General features: G+C 48.7%; 2 protein-coding genes across 2 annotated transcripts; one reads left to right on the forward strand and one right to left on the reverse strand.

Annotated features, from left to right (window-relative positions):
* The first annotated feature begins 328 nt into the window (after nt 1-328).
* On the forward strand, nt 329-4,555 carry LOC141799978 (uncharacterized). Its single transcript, XM_074682410.1, has 3 exons — nt 329-693; nt 2,089-2,689; nt 4,481-4,555. The coding sequence occupies exons 1-3, from the start codon at nt 329-331 to the stop codon at nt 4,553-4,555; spliced, it is 1,041 nt and encodes a 346-aa protein (XP_074538511.1).
* A 9,009-nt stretch (nt 4,556-13,564) lies between these two features.
* On the reverse strand, nt 13,565-19,126 carry sox18 (SRY-box transcription factor 18). Its single transcript, XM_074681789.1, has 2 exons — nt 18,218-19,126; nt 13,565-15,241 (listed from the first exon to the last, which is right to left on the reverse strand). Exons 1-2 carry the CDS (start codon nt 18,609-18,611, stop codon nt 13,932-13,934), a joined length of 1,704 nt encoding a protein of 567 aa, XP_074537890.1. The 5' UTR covers nt 18,612-19,126; the 3' UTR covers nt 13,565-13,931.
* Nucleotides 19,127-19,536: the final 410 nt, after the last annotated feature.

Below are 19,536 nucleotides of genomic sequence, written 5' to 3' on the forward strand. Positions count from 1 at the left end.
GGTTTCACAAGAGCTGGTTAACGTGAAAGACTCTGACACAGATTGAGACGAACGACTGGAAAAGAATAAACTGAACTCTGGATTCCTGCTGACTCAGAATCTGGCTCCCTGATTGGCTGGTTTCACTGTTTCCACGGTGATAGATGGGTTCCACCAGTGAGGGTTGGCGGTCAGGCCTTCCCGGGATCTGAACCCGCAACCCACAAGGCTTTCAAAGCCAAGGCCACCAAACCAGCAGACCTCAGAGGTTTAACACCCACACCTTGGCTCCCACTGATGGGGGGAGAGGACGAGGAGGAGGAGGAGGAGGAGGAGGAGGAGGAGGAAGATGGAGAGAGGGAGGGAGGAGGAACAGAGATCTGAACAGGCTCCTGAGCTCTGCCTTCAATCCAAACACTCTGTTTGTGTGTCTCTGTTTGTGTGTCTCTCCGTTTGTGTGTCTCTGTTTGTGTGTCTCTGTTTGTGTTTGTCTGTTTGTGTTTGTCTGTTTGTGTGTCTCTGTTTGTGTGTCTCTGTTTGTGTGTCTCTCCGTTTGTGTGTCTCTGTTTGTGTGTCTCCGTTTGTGTGTCTCTGTTTGTGTTTGTCTGTTTGTGTGTCTGCGTTTGTGTGTCTCCGTTTGTGTTTCTCCGTTTGTGTTTCTCCGTTTGTGTGTCTCTGTTTGTGTTTCTCCGTTTGTGTCTCTGTTTGTGTGTCTCTGTTTGTGTGTCTCCGTTTGTGTTTCTCCGTTTTTGTGTCTCTGTTTGTGTGTCTCTGTTTGTGTTTCTCCGTTTTTGTGTCTCTGTTTGTGTGTCTCTGTTTGTGTTTGTCTGTTTGTGTTTCTCGATTGTGTGTGTCTCTGTTTGTGTGTCTCCGTTTGTGTGTCTCCATTTGTGTGTCTCCATTTGTGTGTCTCTGTTTGTGTGTCTCCGTTTGTGTGTCTCCATTTGTGTGTCTCCATTTGTGTGTCTCCGTTTGTGTTTCTCCGTTTGTGTTTCTCCGTTTGTGTGTCTCTGTTTGTGTTTCTCCGTTTGTGTCTCTGTTTGTGTGTCTCTGTTTGTGTGTCTCCGTTTGTGTGTCTCTGTTTGTGTGTCTCTGTTTGTGTGTCTCTGTTTGTGTGTCTCCGTTTGTGTTTCTCCGTTTGTGTTTCTCCGTTTGTGTGTCTCTGTTTGTGTTTCTCCGTTTGTGTCTCTGTTTGTGTGTCTCTGTTTGTGTGTCTCCGTTTGTGTGTCTCTGTTTGTGTGTCTCTGTTTGTGTGTCTCCGTTTGTGTGTCTCCGTTTGTGTGTCTCCATTTGTGTGTCTCTGTTTGTGTGTCTCCATTTGTGTGTCTCTGTTTGGGTCTCTGTTTGTGTCTCTGTTTGTGTGTCTCCATTTGTGTGTCTTCATTTGTGTGTCTCCATTTGTGTGTCTCCATTTGTGTGTCTTCATTTGTGTGTCTTCATTTGTGTGTCTCCATTTGTGTGTCTCCATTTGTGTGTCTTCATTTGTGTGTCTCCATTTGTGTGTCTCCATTTGTGTTTCTCCGTTTTTGTGTCTCTGTTTGTGTGTCTCTGTTTGTGTTTGTCTGTTTGTGTGTCTACATTTGTGTGTGTCTCTGTTTGTGTGTCTCTGTTTGTGTGTCTCCATTTGTGTGTCTCCATTTGTGTGTCTTCATTTGTGTGTCTCCATTTGTGTGTCTCCATTTGTATGTGTCTCCGTTTGTGTGTCTCCATTTGTGTTTGTTTGTTTTTGTCCGTTTGTGTGTCTCCATTTGTGTATCTCTGTTTGTGTGTCTCCATTTGTGTGTCTCCATTTGTGTGTCTCTGTTTGTGTTTCTACATTTGTGTGTCTCCATTTGTGTGTCTCTGTTTGTGTTTGTCTGTTTGTGTGTCTCCATTTGTGTGTCTCTATTTGTGTGTCTCTATTTGTGTTTCTCCGTTTGTGTGTCTCCATTTGTGTTTGTTTGTTTTTGTCCGTTTGTGTGTCTCCATTTGTGTATCTCCTTTTGTGTGTCTCCGTTTGTGCATCTCTGTTTGTGTGTCTCTGTTTGTGTGTCTCTGTTTGTGTATCTCTGTTTGTGTGTCTCTGTTTGTGTATCTCTGTTTGTGTGTCTCCGTTTGTGTGTCTCTGTTTGTGTGTCTCTGTTTGTGTGTCTCTCCGTTTGTGTGTCTCTGTTTGTGTGTCTCTGTTTGTGTGTCTCTGTTTGTGTGTCTCCATTTGTGTGTCTCTGTTTGTGTGTCTCTGTTTGTGTGTCTGTGTTTGTGTGTCTCTGTTTGTGTCTCTGTTTGTGTCTCTGTTTGTGTGTCTCTGTTTGTGTGTCTCTGTTTGTGTGTCTCTGTTTGTGTGTCTCTGTTTGTGTATCTCTGTTTGTGTCTCCGTTTGTGTGTCTCTGTTTGTGTGTCTCTGTTTGTGTGTCTGTGTTTGTGTGTCTCTGTTTGTGTCTCTGTTTGTGTCTCTGTTTGTGTGTCTCTGTTTGTGTGTCTCTGTTTGTGTGTCTCTGTTTGTGTATCTCTGTTTGTGTGTCTCCGTTTGTGTTTCTCTGTTTGTGTGTCTCTGTTTGTGTGTCTCTGTTTGTGTGTCTCCGTTTGTGTTTCTCTGTTTGTGTGTCTCTGTTTGTGTGTCTCTGTTTGTGTGTCTGTGTTTGTGTGTCTCTGTTTGTGTCTCTGTTTGTGTCTCTGTTTGTGTGTCTCTGTTTGTGTTTCTCTGTTTGTGTGTCTCCGTTTGTGTGTCTCTGTTTGTGTGTCTCTGTTTGTGTGTCTCTGTTTGTGTATCTCTGTTTGTGTGTCTCCGTTTGTGTTTCTCTGTTCTCTGAGCTTGTTTTAAAGTGTCACCGTCTTCATCACAGTCATCAATCTGCTCTCTGCTCTGAGCCACAGGTTGGTGCGACCCACAGAAATAAAGGAGCAGTCCACTGCGTCCACCCACTGACCCTGTCAGACCAGCCGCTGAATCCAAAACAAACGTTTCTGTGACAGGAGGAGCCGTGGGCTGGGGACTCGACGTACCCGGGTCAGGTCACCGTGAAAACAGTCTGAAAGAGATTCACTGAGAACGGACTCATCAGTGTCGGTCAGTCAGTCCCAAAGCAAAGTGAGGAAGTAGCTCAGAGGAGGAGGAGGAGGAGGAGGAGGAAGCTACAGGAGATACACAGAAAGTCCCTCCTCCACATGAGGAGTCGATACCTCTGAAAGGACCCTTTTGACCTCAGTTTGACCTCAGTTTGACCTCTGCATCATCAAACGTTGGCGTTGGCGTCTCAGATTGTATCGTTCACTGCTTCACGCTGGCTGTGCTCGGGTCACATGATCAGGTACCACAGACGCCACTGCTGCTCCTCAGCTCCGCTCAAACCAAACACTGTGTTTCAGCAATCCTAATCCTAATCCTAATCCCACTGCTCAGCATCTTTCCTGAAACAAACAAACAAACAAACAAACAAACAAACAAACAACCTGAGCTCCATCTGGTTTTCGTCTCTAAAGCAGAAACAGTTTAACTCCTGGAGCCGCGCCGCACTCATTGGTCTGATACGTTATCTCTGACCAATCAGAATTCAGAGGGGGCGGGACTTCTGACATCAACTCTGTCAACAGAAAGTTTGCACAGTTTTCCATGTTTATCTGACACAAGGTTGGAAGTTTGTCACATAGTGCATCATGGGTAATGTATTTCAGGCGCCAAAATGGATGGTCAGGAGCCTGAGAGTCCTGACAGCTGGTCTGAGGTCTGCTTTAACTAAGTTTGAGGTGGTGGCGCTGTGAGCTGTAGTTTCACTCAGACCACCTGGACTGTTTCTGTGGTTTCCCTAAAGAAGTCAGAGACCACGTCAGGAAGAGCTCGTCCTCCAGACCACATGGTTGAGGATTTACGGTAATTAGATCAGTTTGTAGAAACTATTTCCTGTTGGTGGAAAGTTGATACACCTGGATTCCTGTTCACTGTCATAATTCCTCAGATATCACTGTGAAGCTCCTCCCTAAAGGAGCTGTCTGAATTTTTGGCCTGCCCGAGTAGTTGAAGAGTTACGGTAATTTAAAGAGCACTTGTGAAATGAGAGTGAGGAGAAGGAGTAAGGAGAAGGACAGAAGGAGTGAGGAAGTGAAAAGAAGAGAGAAGATTAAAGGAATTAGAGGAAATAGATGGAGAGATGTAAAGAAAGTAGAAGCTGTTACAGAGAATAAGAGAAATAAAAAAGTCAGCGTAGAGACATACAAAGAGCAGGAAGAGGAAAGAAGAGTCTGTGATGTATTCAGATATATTTGTCAGAGCTGAGTGTCTATAAAAAGTAAGGAGGGCCACCCTCGGGGTCAGAGGTCACGCTCTTCTTCCTGTGAGAGGTGGAATTAGACCAGCTGTCGCCAGGTCCATGTCGGCACAAACACAATTCAGCTTCCTCCCTGATGGGACTTTCTGGATCCCAGCGAACGAATCAGCTCAGAGACGGGAATCATTGTTAAGTTGTTGTCCTTGACCTCAGCTTTGATGGTTTCCTTTCATCTCCTGAGGCTGTTCCTCTGTTTTCAGAGCTTTAAATACGAGGAGCAGCTTCAGTGCTTCACCGTCCCAAACTCTGAGACCACAGACCGACTCCTCCTCTGACTCCATGGGTTCCTGTGAACTCGTTACGAGCTCTGACCACCATGAGTTTCTTCATTCCTGTGCTGCAGCAGCCCCTCTGACAGGAAGTGAACCATGAAGTGAGCCACTTCCTGCTGGGACAGGAAACAGGAAGAAGTGGGGGTATGGAGGGGAGCCCGACATCCTGCAGCAGAGGGAGGGAGAGAGGCAGAGAGGAACAGCATGACATCATCTGGTCCATCCAGAGCCGTGTGGAGGACTGAAGCAGACTACCAGGGGCTGGGCTCACCGTGTTTACTCTTTACTCTGAGCTGATTGGAGGAGAAGCTACACTCGCCCCAGAAACTGGGTCTGAAGACAAACAACCAAAGATTTCAGAGTTCAGACGAGCAACTGAACGTTCTCCGACCTCAGGCATGGAGGTTAAAATATTCTACAACCTCACACGTGGAGGTTAAAATATTCTCCAAACTCACATGTGGAGGTTAAAATATTCTAAGACCTCACACGTGGAGGTTAAAATATTCTAAGACCTCACACGTGGAGGTTCAAATATTCTACAAACTCACACATGGAGGTAAAAATATTCTACAACCTCACACGTGGAGGTTAAAATATTCTACAAACTCACACATGGAGGTAAAAATATTCTACAACCTCACACGTGGAGGTTAAAATATTCTACAAACTCACACATGGAGGTAAAAATATTCTACAACCTCACACGTAGAGGTTAAAATATTCTACAACCTCACACGTGGTGGTTCAAATGTTCTACGACCTCACACGTGGAGGTTAAAATATTCTATAACCTCACGTGTGGAGGTTAAAATATTCTCCAACCTCACACGTGGAGGTTCAAATATTCTCCAACCTCACGCGTAATGAATGATCAGCTCGTCATCAAGCTTTGCTCCAGCCTGATAACGAGCCATTCATTTGAATCAGCTGTGCTGGAGTGGGGTAACATCTAAAACATGCAGGGCAGGGGGTCCTCCAGGACCAGGACTGGGAAACACTGGTTTAGACTAGTGATGGGAAACTCGATTCTTTTTACTGAATCAAGATTAAATGAGTCACTCACCAAAGTGAATCGAGTTTTTGACTCATTTGAGTCACTCGAGTCAGTTGCCCAGAAAGTGCATAGAAGTCTATATTTCAGAGAGATTCATAGGGGGCAGCGCTGCTGTTTTAATGAGAGATCAGCATAGACAGGAGAATAAATTGGAGATGACAGCAATACGGTGAGACTCTGCAAGTTGGAAAAGTTTGCAAACTCAAGTGTCAGTGCCAGCGGGAGGTGAGTGAGATTATGTGCTGTGAGTCGAGCCGTGCAACGGATTAAGCTATTGAGTGATTCGTAACTCACGGGGAGGAAGCGGGTGCGTGAGTGACCTGTATGTGCTAAGAGTCGAGCCATGCTACGTACGTTCGAGCTGGCGAGTGACTCGTATGTGCTACGAGTCATACTGTGAGTGAGTTAGTAATCCGTATGTACTGTGGGTGAGTTAGTGCGACCCGTATACACTGTAAGTTGACCAGTTCTACGTACCAGCCATTCTCCCGTGATGTGAGTGAGCTAATGACCCGTATGAACTGTGGGTGAGTTAATGACCCGTATACACTGTAAGTTGAGCCATTCTGCGTACCAGCCGTGATGTGAGTGAGGGGCTGGGCTACCCCGAGCTTTGTACTGAGTCAGTAAATGAGTCATTTGGGGCAAAGAATCATGATTCTCGAGTCAGTAAAGTGATTCTCTGGTATTGAACGATTCGTTTATGATTCGCACAACACTAGTTCAGAGCCTGGTGTGCAGATGAAACACTCTAGAACTTCCTGTGTGCAGTTCAAACCCTTTTTCATTTGAAACAGTATAAATTCTAGAACCTGATTCTGATGCTGAAACCTTCTAGAACCTCCTGACTGACTCGCTGTAGAGCAGGGGTCACCGACCTTCCTGAGGCCGAGGGCTGACTCAGAGCTAAGTGGTGGAGTGAAGGCGATTTGTCTGTCACAAGTTTTCTGAACCAAAGAGCATGGATACTAGCTCGTATTTTCTATTTACGCTGATTGCCCGCTCTCCAAACATGACACACACACACACACACACACACACACACACACACACACAGAAGTAGAGGACATGTAAACTCTTACGCAACATGACCAATGTACAAAACCCAAAGAGGTCACACAAACTCAGTAACACAGAGTGTAAACCATCAGTCATCACACATCAGAGACTGAGAAATACACACTCACACACACACACACACACACACACACACACACACACACACACACACACACGGAGTGCGTCAGTGTGTAGTTGTGGCGACTGATCTGACATCCTAACCACATGTTGCCAATAAAACACCACAGACAGAAAGAGACGGGAAAATCCCTCTTACACACACACACACACACACACACACACACACACACACACACACACACACACACACACACTCTCTATCTTGAACACACTGATGTATAAATTCCATTCTCTCTGCCTCTCCCTTCATTTCTCTCTCTCCCTCTGGACTTTTTCCTCTTCTCCATGAGCGTCCTTACAGTCAGTGTCTGTCAGCCAATCAGACCACAGGGTCTGTCTCTCTCAGCCAATCAGACGACAGCGTGTCTCTCTCTCAGCCAATCAGATGACAGAATCAGGCGTCCTGCAGAGAAGTCTCACAGGTCAGGGTCAGTTTCATGACTTACCTCCACCATCCTCACATCCTCATGTGTTTGCAAACAGAATCCACATCGCTGGAAGTTTGACACACTTAGTGACACACACACACACACACACACACACACACACACACACACACACACACACACACACACACACACATACACCCTGCGTGCTCACATGTGCTCATTTCCAGCTGTGAGCCGGGGAATCCAGCTCTGTGTTATCTTTTCCAGTCAGGGTAACAAGCAGCGGGTGAGGTGTTCCCATCAAAATATACACCTCTTCCTCACACACACACACACACACACACACACACACACACCCTTTCCGAACATCCCAAACTTCCACAGGAGTTTCCTCTTCGTTGCTCACATTCCTGTCAGTTACCTCAGCAACACACACACACACACACACACACACACACACACACCTACACACACACACACACACACTCACACTCACACACACATACGGAGCACAGAACATGGTCTGGTTTAGGAACACAGGCTCTCTCCATGGCCCAGGTTGGGTTTGAAAGGCCCGGTTCAGAAACGTGGTGTCAGTCCGACCTGAGGGTGATCAGATCTGAAGGATGTTTCGAGAAAAACGTCTGAGCCCAGAGAGGAAGAGAGGAAGGGGGGATGGAAAATCAAAGATGGCACAGAGTGGGGGGGGTGGGGTGGGGGGGTGGTTTGCAGGAAGAAGAAGGAGGTTAAAAAAGGTCAAAGGTTGAAGTACAGTAAAGCTTAGTGATCATAGCTGTTTAAGGTATGACTAGAGTTGGTTGACAGAGGATAAAGGTCAGAAAAAGGACAAAACCAGATGGTGGACAGAAATTTGGTCAAAGGCCCATCTGAAGACAGGCGTTGCCATGGTGATCATAGTTTACCACCTGCCATCAGAGAGCTGGTTTGAACTGAAACCGCGCTCTTAATCTGCTGCGTTAGCGCCAAAACTATAAGACCGTGAGAATCCCCAGACCCTGAAGAAGCTGTCGATGTCAGTTTCATGTCCGTAGATCCAGAAATGTGGCCAAGGCAGCGAGATTATTGTTATTGATTATTGTGTCTGCATTAACAGCTGCAGGTTCGTCAGCCATGACCCTACATGGACAAAACTCAAAAGTTTGATAAAATGAGAAAGTACACCTTGGTAGGCTGTGTTTGACCCCGGCTGCTGGTTTGGTTTTTAATGCTGTAGAAGTCGACTTTTTGTGACTTGTGTTTATGTGGTTTCTGCTGTTTCTGCTGCCAGCCTCAAGTGGACACTGAGGGAACTGCAGTTTCCCAAACTTCTGCACAGGCCAGACCAGAGGGTGCTGCTTGGTGGAGGTCTGTGAGTGCAGACTGATGTAGACCTCCTCATGATGTAACCACGCGTCTACGCCCGAAGTTACAATAATCACAGAGTCAGCAAATGTCCCGCCTCCTCTCTGTTTTTCCCCCCGGTCACTGCTTCATGATCAACACAAACATTTTTTATCTTCAGCTGAGCTCAACGTTTAACAGCCACAGCCACAGTCGATCTGACTTCCTCTGACATCGTCCACTTTGGCGTCCAGTCAGCGCTGAAGAATAAACCAGGCTTCAGAGTGAGACAGCTTTACATCCACCAAAACCTGCGGACTGTGCCTTTATGGAGAAACTATGAGCAGGGAGAGATCGAAGCAGAAGTTAGAGACGGATAAAAACCAGAGGATCTAAAGTTTGAGGAAAGGAGGTTAATGAGATAAAGTCTCAGACTGATGAAGAGAAAACAACAAGTTTCCGTCATGAGAGGAGCTCAGGCCACATGTGAGACGGTGGAGGAAGAGGAGGATAAAGGAGGAGATTAAAGGAGGAGATGTGTACAAAGGTTATATGATGGAAGAATAAGGCAAAGGAAAAACAGGGAGCAGGAACGGTGAGGAGAAAGGAGGCTGAGAGGAGGAGATGAGGAGGTTGGTGAAACAGACAGGAACAGGAGGCCGGGGCAGAGCTGTGGGAAGGAGGACAGACACGCAGCGACGGGGGGACAGAGAGGGGATCGCTGAAGGAGAGGAGGAGGAGAAACAGTTTTTCCTTGTTCCAAATGTTTTCTTTGAGTCCGTCAGCGGTTTGTTCGGGGGGAAACGCTCCGGCCCAGCCAACTTTGGTTTAATGTCGGATCTGAACCCGGAGAGGACAGAATCAGAGCAGATCACAGAGGATTAGAGCGCCGCACAAACACTGAGCTGATTGTCTTTCTTTCCTTTTCCCACCCCTCCTCTTCTGTCATCTTCATCCTTTCCATCCACAGTCAGGAGACAGGAGGCTCCACGCTCTGGATCTGGAAACAGACTTCACTGAAACAGCTGTTTGTCTCCAGAGGTCCAGTCAGATTTACATTTCTGAATAATCTGGGGAGAGTTTTTCTCTCCTCTTTAGTTTCTAACTGGCTCTGTGTCTCAGAGTCACTGATAAATCATCTGATCACTGATCATTCCTGTCCAAACCAACAGATATCAGCCAAACATGAGCTAAAATAAAGATCCTCTATCATCAGGAGTCTGCGATTGATCGAACAGAAAGACTTAAACGAGTTAAATAACGGCTCAGTGTTTGTCCAGGGTTACGTCTGATGATCAGGCTGCTGATTGGCTGGTTTCAGGATGGACACAGGACGTTTTACACGTGCACTAAAAAATAAACTTTAAACATTAAACTCCTCTGAGCTGATCAGTCTGTTAGAAATGTTTGGTTTAATTGACTTTGTTAATGATAACAACTCATCTTTAACTAAACCTGTTAATTCACTGATCGATGAGAAACATGAACCTTTAGTTTCACAGAAACAGAACGATATCAACGTTTTTTTTTTTTAATAAAACACAGACTCAAACACAAACTGAAGTTTTCCTGAAGTGACTCAGCATTCAGGTTTTAACCTCTGTTCCCTCCAACATCTCCACGAAGCGTGTTTGTGATCCCACCGTGAGCAGACGTTTGGTTTCTCTTCACTCGCTGCTGTTTCCTCAGAGACTCAGGAACCGTGGTGTGTTCTCAGAAGTGTTTATTTAGTGAAATAATTTTTAAAAACAGAACAGATCCATTTACAGCCAGCCCACATTTCTCAAAAATAAACACAAACAAAGCCATTCACTACGGAAAATACACGGCTAATCCCTGACAGACAGATTTAGAAGCACCGCAGTGACACTTCTGGGAAAACATGTTTTTAATTTGTCATTATATGACTGCTGAGAAATATCCTTTGATTTGATCCCAACGTTTTTCTCCTCGGGATAATTATTACCAAAAGCCTGAGAGTTATTGCAGAGCTGAAAAAAATGGCCGCCTCTCTGAAGTCCTTTGTGTGTCACAGTAAATTAAAATGGAAACAAGGCTCTGTTTGGTGTCAACACAGAAGAATGTCAAATGCAGATGTAAAAGTATTTTTTAATACTTTCCCTGAAGCGCTGCTTCTCTGAGGCTCGTCCTTCAGAGGACGGGAGGAAAAATCCACCGTTTCTGTTTTCACCACAGAGAGGAGCGGTGAATAAAACTGCTCCCACCGTACGAGATGCTCCGTTTCTCCTCCTGTTTCTCTGAGAAAAAAAAAAAAACTGAAGTATTGTCTGTTGGAGTAATGAGCAACAGATGCAGAGCGAACCCTTCAAGAGAAACTTGTGTTTCTTCTTCTCCTTCTGTGGACACAAACATGAGCCGAGCGCTGCGACGTAAACACATCCAGAGAGGCCTCCGCCGCAGCTACAACTGCTGCTCCGTCAGCTGCTGCTCCGTCAGCTGCTCCGTCAGCTGCTCCGTCAGCTGCTCCGTCAGCTGCTCTGTCAGGTCTCTACACAAACTGAACCACAGCGCCATCTGAGTTTCCTGTCATCTCTGTAAAACTAAAACGCTGGACGGTTTCTCCGGCTCTAGAGCGATCCAGAAAAGAGCGATTCACATGTTCAAGAGTTCCCTCTGAAGGTGACAACACGAAACACGTCAACGGGTCAAAAACATTTCAGCAGAAGATTTTAAGGTTTGGAAATTAGTTTATTCACTTTACCGGTGAGTGTCACTTTAAGGAGAGAGCTGGGTCAGGTAGCAGTTAGCTTAGCTTAGCACAAACACCGGAGCAAAACTCTCCATCGTTGCAAACTTCACCTGTAACACCTGAAGTTTCTCCCTATAAAGCAGGAGAACATTAAAATGTTCATTAAAGTTTGAGGCTTAAAGAGACAGAACAGCAACCCTGGCTAACTGCCTGTGACCTTTGAGCAAGGCACTTTAAAGCTCCTGTGAAGTCAGACTGTGAGAAAGTTAAAGCTCCTCTGGTCATTTCCCAGGTGTTTGTGAAGTGACTCAGGTTAATGGTGAAGCTCCTCCCAGACCAGCAGAGGGAGTCAGACCAGAATCAGCGGATCTGGGTCTCACTGTGTGGACGGTTTTAAAGCTGGACTCGGCTGCTGCAGGGTAGGTGTCATAAAAAGTGATCACAAACCAGAAGTTTTTAACCAAAGATTGACAGAAGTGATTGGTTAAGTTGTTAAATTGGCCCACAGGGGGCGCCAAAGTTAGCACACCAAAAGTTAAACACAGGAGCTTTAAAGTGAAACCGTTAATGTCGTCTGATGCTAATCAGCGCTAACACTTCCTGTCTGAAAACACGGCTCGTTTCTGACCAAAGTCTCAGTGAGGGAGGGAAAAAGATGATTTCATGAACTTCAAAAACATAAACACAAACAACTTTCTGAACAACAACAAACTCAGAATAAACAAATTAAACTTTATTAGCAGTGATCCTTCTATACAGCTAAGACGGTGAACCCAGTGCAAAGAGAACGTTTCATAGTCTTCATTTCTCCTTCACATCCTGCCCAGAGGCTAAGCTTCTCTACACACACACACACACACACACACACACACACACACACACACACACACACACACACACACACACACACACACACCAGTTTGAATCACAGGGACCAAATCCCGACCCCACTGTGACGTTTAATCCTGATCGTATGTTAAAGTTCATGTTTCAGTTCCTTGGATTTCACCACGGGACCTGGTTCCAGTAATCCTGGACCGGTCCGACCCAGTGTTCTGTTATTCGTAGAGGAAATTACTTTTAATACGTTTGGAAAAAGAGGTTTTGTTTTCACAAGTGCTGTGCGTGTGATACCAGAGAGGTTCCCTGGTTACACAGAAAGATCTCTGAGTCTTCGTCAAACCGTTTCTAGCCAGACAGAAACTCTGAACTCACAGATCCTGGCCCCGAGTCCCACGTGAGGCCCTGCAGTGGACGCGGGGCGAACATCACGGTCAGGAAGAACCCGACCCGGCTTGTTAAACGTCCTGATAGTTAGTGGGAGACGTCAGTGGTCGGCTCTGGGTCTGTGGCCAAGGCTTTCCCGAAACACAGCTAAAGACTGTGGGGGCTGGACCCAGTCCGTCATCGAGAGTCCTCCTCTCAGTCCATCCCTGTCCTCCAGATCCAGATCCAGATCCAGCCAGGAGACGAGTTTACAGAGGAGTCCTGAAGCTCGCTGAGATGAAAGTTTCTCTGACTCTGAGGGAGAAACGCTGTGAGATGAAAGTTTCTCTGACTCTGAGGGACAAACGCTGTGAGATGAAAGTTTCTCTGAGGGACAAACGCTGTGAGATGAAAGTTTCTGTGAGGGAGAAACGCTGTGAGATGAAAGTTTCTCTGACTCTGAGGGACAAACGCTGTGAGATGAAAGTTTCTCTGACTCTGAGGGACAAACGCTGTGAGATGAAAGTTTCTCTGACTCTGAGGGACAAACGCTGTGAGATGAAAGTTTCTCTGAGGGACAAACGCTGTGAGATGAAAGTTTCTCTGAGGGACAAACGCTGTGAGATGATCGTCACGTGAAGGAGCAGGAAACTCCAGAGTGTGACCAGAGGAGAAAACCAAATCCCTGAATCCCTCAGACTTTGTGGCACTGGAAAACAAAGCTGAGATCATAAACGAGTCCAGCTCCTGACGAACACTCCCTGTCTGTTAGCATCACACATGCTAACACATGCTAACACAGAGACTCAGCACTTTAAAAGGAAAACAGGGCCGTGGGCTCCAAGCTTCCTCAGCACATTCTGGTTTTCTGTGGCGCTGCAGGGACATTTCTCAGGACAGGAAAACGTGAAGGGATTTTACTAAAATGTTGAGTTTTAGGTTTGCTAAAGCTAGCAGCTAATGCTGTGCTAGCTCAGTGGCTAACAGATGGTTTTGTAAATGTGTAGCTTAAAGGGAAAAGGGCCTCTGGGCTCTGCTGTGCTAACGTAACTCAAGCTAGCACACACCCCTTAGCAAAACAAGCCCTGCTAGCATGTAGCTCACAGCAGCTGCTAGCTAGCATCAAGGCCTGGGCTCAGAGACTGACTTCAGCAGCCGGAGGAATGTCCAAATTGCTCTGTGTTTACTTTATTTCAGCAGATTGCTTTGTTTACCACTTAAGTTTGAACATTTTTCAGAATCTGTGGGTTGTGGCGCGACCCGGCGCGGGGGAAGTTAGCATTGTTCCAACAAAACCACTGCTTTTCATACAAAGTTTCTCAAGTTTGAACAGTTATTGTTGGGATCAGTGAGATAAAAACAAGATGTGAGGATGACTCTGCTGAAAGTACGAGCTGAGCCTCCAGCACGTTCACTCCCTGCTGTGTGACAATATGCTATGCTAATGCTAGCTGAGTGGGAGGTGTGGGGGGGGGCTTATCCAGTTATACAGGTGCTGTAATAGACGGCGCTGCTGGCATCAGAGAGAGCAGAGATGAGGGGGCTGCTGGACTCATCACAGCCTGCAGCGCCGTTCAGAACGCCGCCCACACTCGTGTTCACGCCGCCCACACTCGTGTTCACGCCGCCCACACTCGTGTTCACGCCACCGCCTCCCATACTGCTGCTGCGCCCGCTCACAACTTTGGACCCGCCCCCACAGCGTCCGTAAGCGTCCTCTCGACTCCGCCCCACGTTCACATACTGGTCGAACTCATGCCGATCCACCTCAGACCAGAACTCAGCGGAGGAGGAGCCCAGGTGGGGGGGGGGCTCTGGGTTGGAGGGCTCGAGGTGCAGAGGAGGAGGGGGGAAGGTGGATGGGGGGAGGGAGGAGGACGAGCAGGAGGGAGGGGAGGTTTCAGGAGGGGGGGAGAGCTGCCCCAGCTGGGACGGCATGTAGTAGGCGGCGCTGTGCGTGCTGCTGCTGTACATCTGGCTGAAGTAGGCGCCCGCCGCGGGGGTCTGGTGCTGGGATTTGACCGGCTCGGGGGCGCTGAGGGGGGGCTGGGGGTAGGACACCGGGGGGGAGGGGTCAGACTGGGGCTTCACCGGGCTCCTCAGGGCCATGTGGTGACTGGGATTATGGACCGGGTTCAGCCTGGACTCGACTCTGGGACTTCTTCCTGGACTCAGACTGGAGCTGCCCAGACCGGCGCTGACCCCTGACCCCTGGGCGTAGGACCCGGCTCCGTGTGGGGGGGCGTGGTGGCTGTTGTAGGCGTGGCTGTAGTGCTGGGTATGATGGTGGAGCTGGTGGTGGTGGTGGTACCCGCTCCACCCTCCCATCCCTGCCTCCTCCTGCACGTGCTGAGGGAAGAACACGGACTCCCCCTCCTCCAGGAGGTCCAGGGGGGACATCTCCGGGGTGGGCAGGCCGTAGCTCTCCAGCTCGGCGTGACCCGGGGCCTGCAGGTCCCTGAAGTGTCCCAGGGGGGGCATGAGGTGGTGGGAGTGATGGTGGTGTGAGGGGTGGGCCCCGGGGTGTCCATACGCAGACCCTCCAGAGAGGGTCTCTGCTCCCAAAGGGCTCATACCAGGTCCAAGTCCAAGACCAGAGGCCCCGCCCTGGGCCAGGCTGTGGAGCAGAAGTCCCGGCTCCACACGCTTCAGTTTCTTGGTGGTCTTCTTACGACGGGGCCGGTACTTGTAGTTTGGGTGGTCCTGGAGGTGCTGGACCCGGAGACGCTCGGCTTCCTCCACAAACGGGCGCCGGTCTGTGGCGCTCAGGGCCTTCCAGGACTGACCTGAAGGAACGGGGACACAGGAAGACCACATGAGATTCATCATCTCTGACCATGAGAAACAAAACTGAGAAGAAACACAAACCTGAGACCTGAGACCTGAGACCCTGAGACCTGAGAGTCTACGACCCTGAGACCTGAGACCTGAGACCCTGAGACCCTGAGATCCTGAGACAAGAGACCAGAGACTCTGAGACACTGAGACCCTGAGACCTGAGACCCTGAGACCTGAGACCAGAGACTCTGAGACCCTGAGACCAGAGACTCTGAGACCCTGAGACCAAATACCAGAGACTCTGAGACCCTGAGACCTGAGACCTGAGACCCTGAGACCTGAGACCCTGAGACCCTGAGACCCTGAGACCCTGAGACCAGAGAGTCTGAGACCCTGAGACCTGAGACCCTGAGACCTGAGACCAGAGACCCTGAGACCCTGAGACCTGAGACCCTGAGACCTGAGACCCTGAGACCTGAGACCAGAGACTCTTAGACCCTGAGACCAGAGACTCTGAGACACTGAGACCAGAGACTCTGAGACACTGAGACCAGAGACTCTGAGACACTGAGACCAGAGACCCTGAGACCAGAGACCAGAGACTCTGAGACCCTGAGACCCTGAGACCCTGAGCCCCTGAGCCCCGGAGAACCTGAGACCAGAGACCAGAGACTCTGAGACCAGAGACCCTGAGACCAGAGACCAGAGACTCTGAGACTCTGAGACCCTGGGACCCTGAGACCCTGAGACCAGAGACCCTGAGACCAGAGAGCAGAGACTCTGAGACCCTGAGACCAGAGACTCTGAGTCCAGAGACTCTGAGACCCTGTGACCAGAGACCCTGAGACCAGAGACCAGAGACTCTGAGACCAGAGACCAGAGACCAGAGACCAGAGTCTCTGAGACCCTGGGACCCTGAGACCCTGAGACCAGAGACCCTGAGACCCTGAGGGCAGAGACCCTGAGACCCTGAGACCCTGAGACCAGAGACCAGAGACTCTGAGTCCAGAGACTCTGAGACCCTGTGATCAGAGACCCTGAGACCAGAGACCCTGAGACCTCTGATGGTCTGCTCGGTGAACAGTCACAGGGATCAGTCCTTGTTGCTCTCTCAGAGCCTCAGAGAGGACTCGTTGAACTGGACTCATTGATCTGGACTTGTTGAATCCATCAGTAGTTGGTGTGTTTGGGACCATCAGTCTGATCCATGGGGAAAGTTTTTGTTCTAATTTAATCAGAAATCACTGGGAATAAAAACTTGATCAAACAGCTGCTTTAATGCTTAGCTCCACCCGCTCCACCCGCTCCACCCGCTCCACCCGCTCCACCCGCTCCACCCGCTCCACCCGCTCCACCCGCTCCACTGTCAGCGCCTGAGAGCAGCTCAGTGGAAACAGACAGAGGAACATGTTGGGACTCGTCTGAGTGTTTTTCACTGAGCAACATAAAAAGAGAAAAGTTCAGGAATCGTCAGATGAATCCAGCTCGCTTCTTTCACGCTCTGGTTCCCGTTGGAGCTGCAGGCAGCAGCTGATTTAAAGAGCGACGGATGCTTCCAGAAACGCTGAGGCTGGAGAGAGGACGAGGGTTTGAGAGACTGGAGCTCAGAGCAGCTGATCAGACGGAGGAGCTGGAGGTTGGACGAGTCGTAGGTTAAGAGTTTGATCAGTGATGATTATTGATCGTTTTTCACAGACTCGTTTAAAAAACAAACGCGGCAAAGTTTGGATCAGTCCAGTCGAGTTGTTAAAGCATCATGGACTCAGACTGTAGTGATGTTTTAACTGACCTTTAATCTGTTACTCAATGCACCCAGTAAAACCAGCAAAACCAGTAAAACCAGCAAAACCAGCAAAACCAGTAAAACCAGCAAAACCAGCAAAACCAGTAAAACCAGCAAAACCAGCAAAACCAGTAAAACCAGTAAGACCCTCAAACTGTACTGAAAACGTTTGCAGCCTAGAGTCTGAGTTTTTCACTTTGGGTCCTTCTCATATCGAGCTGTAAAGTCTGAAACTCTGACGGATTCTTACAGATCAGTGTGACCTTGGATGGAGGCTTCAAGGTCAAACAGTTTAATGTGGAGAGAGAGAAAAATCACCTCAGCTCAGCTTCACATTCAGAACAAACACATCCTCTCTGAAACGTGTGTGTGTGTGTGTGTGTGTGTGTGTGTGTGTGTGTGTGTGGGAGCTTTTTGGCGCGTCCTGTGTGTTTCTGTGTGTGTGGCGTGCAGCGAGCAGAGCGGGAACAGGAGTCACTCAGCCGTGCGTTGTGTCTGTGCTGCTTTAAATCTTTTCCTCGTATTTTCAGGTTTTATCGTCGAACACATGAAGAAAACTTTGAATTTAATTTAAATCTAACAAATTAACAACGTTTGCACAGACTTGCACCAGCCTTTTAAATAAAACAGATATTTATGAATAAATATCCTAAGATCGTAACTCAAACAATAAATCCAATGACCCACAAACCTAAAAACAAACACTGAAGACCTAAAGACTCAGACTGTTCGTCCTCTCATTCATCAGGAAACTGAAATACAAATTAGAAATTAAAACAAGAAACAAAATAAGTTTGGAAACTTTTGTTTGGGTAAACTTCACAGGGATTCAGATATTTCTTCAAAGCATGATCGAGGCCCTGCGTGGCAGAATCTGTGCTTTAAACAAACTTTGGACCAGTTTGATCTGAATTATTAATGTTTGAGGAAAACGCAGTAAAAAAAGTTATTGTTTTAATTCTCTGAGGTGTGAACAGAGAAACTTCAGCCTCTGAGCGTCGATGATTTCACTGATCTGTGTTTCTGTCAGAGGTGAGCTCCACCTTCAGCTGCTGAGGTTAAACTCAGACGAGGTTTTCCTCGTTAAGCTCTCAGCCTGTTGTTGTTTTCTGAAGGATAAACTTTACTCTCTGAAGGATTTCACGGCTCAGATTTACAGACTTTAAACTTTTGGTGTTTCTGAAAATGTTTCTCCTCCTACCGAGCATCTTGCTGAGCACGGCGTTGTGCAGGTCCGGGTTCTGCAGGGCCAGCCGCTTCCTCTCATCTTTGGCCCAGACCATGAAGGCGTTCATGGGCCTGCGGATCCTCTGCTCGCCCCCCATGGCCTTCCCATCACCTGAGCCCGCCGAGGCCCCCCCAGCCATGTCCGGGCTCTGCCCCCCTGAGCTGGACGTGAGAGAAACCCTCTGCTCCGTCCTCCTGGCGCCGCCCAGGCCTTCAGGAGAGCTGCAGTCCCCAGAGAGGGTCTGCTCAAAACCCAGGTCCGAATCCGACCCAGGGCTCGGGGTCCCTGACGCCCAGGGGCCCCCCAGGGACACCCGGCCGGCATGCAGGAGAGTCTCTCTGGACAAGCTGGACTGGGTTAAATTCATCCCAGAGCCGGGCTCCGCTTCAGCGCTTTAGTCCAAACTCTGCAAACGTCTGTTTGTCGGGTCGTAAAGTTCTGGAAAAGATTATCAGCTCGGAGCGTCTGAGAGGAGCGAGAGCGCCGTGCACGGAGGAGTGAGACGGATCTGCAGCACAAAGCCCGAAGCAAAGCATGGAGCTGCCAGAGGAGGGGAAGGAGCGCCCAGGGAAGGAAAACAACGACGGAGAGACGAGAAGGAGGTGCAGGAGATCCCGCTGAAACCATCCACCAGCACTCTGCTCCTCTGCTCCTCTGTCTGCTCCTCTGCTGCTCTGCTCCTCTGTCTGCTCCTCTGTCTGCTCCTCTGTCTGCTCCTCTGCTCCCTGTTCCTCTCTCTGCTCCCTGCTCCTCTGAACACAACACTTCTGGTTCCTGTGGTGCAGCGGTTTGTCCAGAGCTCGATCCCCGCGTCACTCAGGCCGTCCGCCTCGCTGTCTCTGTCTCTGTGTCTGTCGCTGTGTCTGTGTCTCTGCTCGGGTTGGAAGTTTTGAAACTTGTGGCCAGAGTTAACCGACCCATGCTGAGTTTATATACCCCGCCCTGACCAATCACATAAATATACAGCTGCTGATTTAACCAATGAGACGCCAGGCGGGCGCGAGGGGAGAGGATGAGTGTGTGTGGGAGACGGAGCAGAGGAGGGAGGGGGGAGGCCTGAACGTCGCCTCCCCCCTCCCTCCTCCCTGACCGCCACCCTTTCCTCCCCCCTGAAGCCACACACACACACACACACACACACACACACACACACACACACACACACACACACACACACACTGTCCGCCTGTACAGGGAGATGTAATCAGAGAGGTTCCATTGTTTCTGCCCAACTGAGAAAGGAGCTTCTGACACACACACACACACACACACACACACACACACACACACAC

Source organism: Halichoeres trimaculatus, unplaced genomic scaffold (assembly GCF_033239565.1).
Source record: "Halichoeres trimaculatus isolate MK-OKI-2021-1 unplaced genomic scaffold, fHalTri1.1 fHalTri1_scaffold_11, whole genome shotgun sequence".
NCBI classification, from domain to species: Eukaryota; Metazoa; Chordata; class Actinopteri; order Labriformes; family Labridae; genus Halichoeres; species Halichoeres trimaculatus.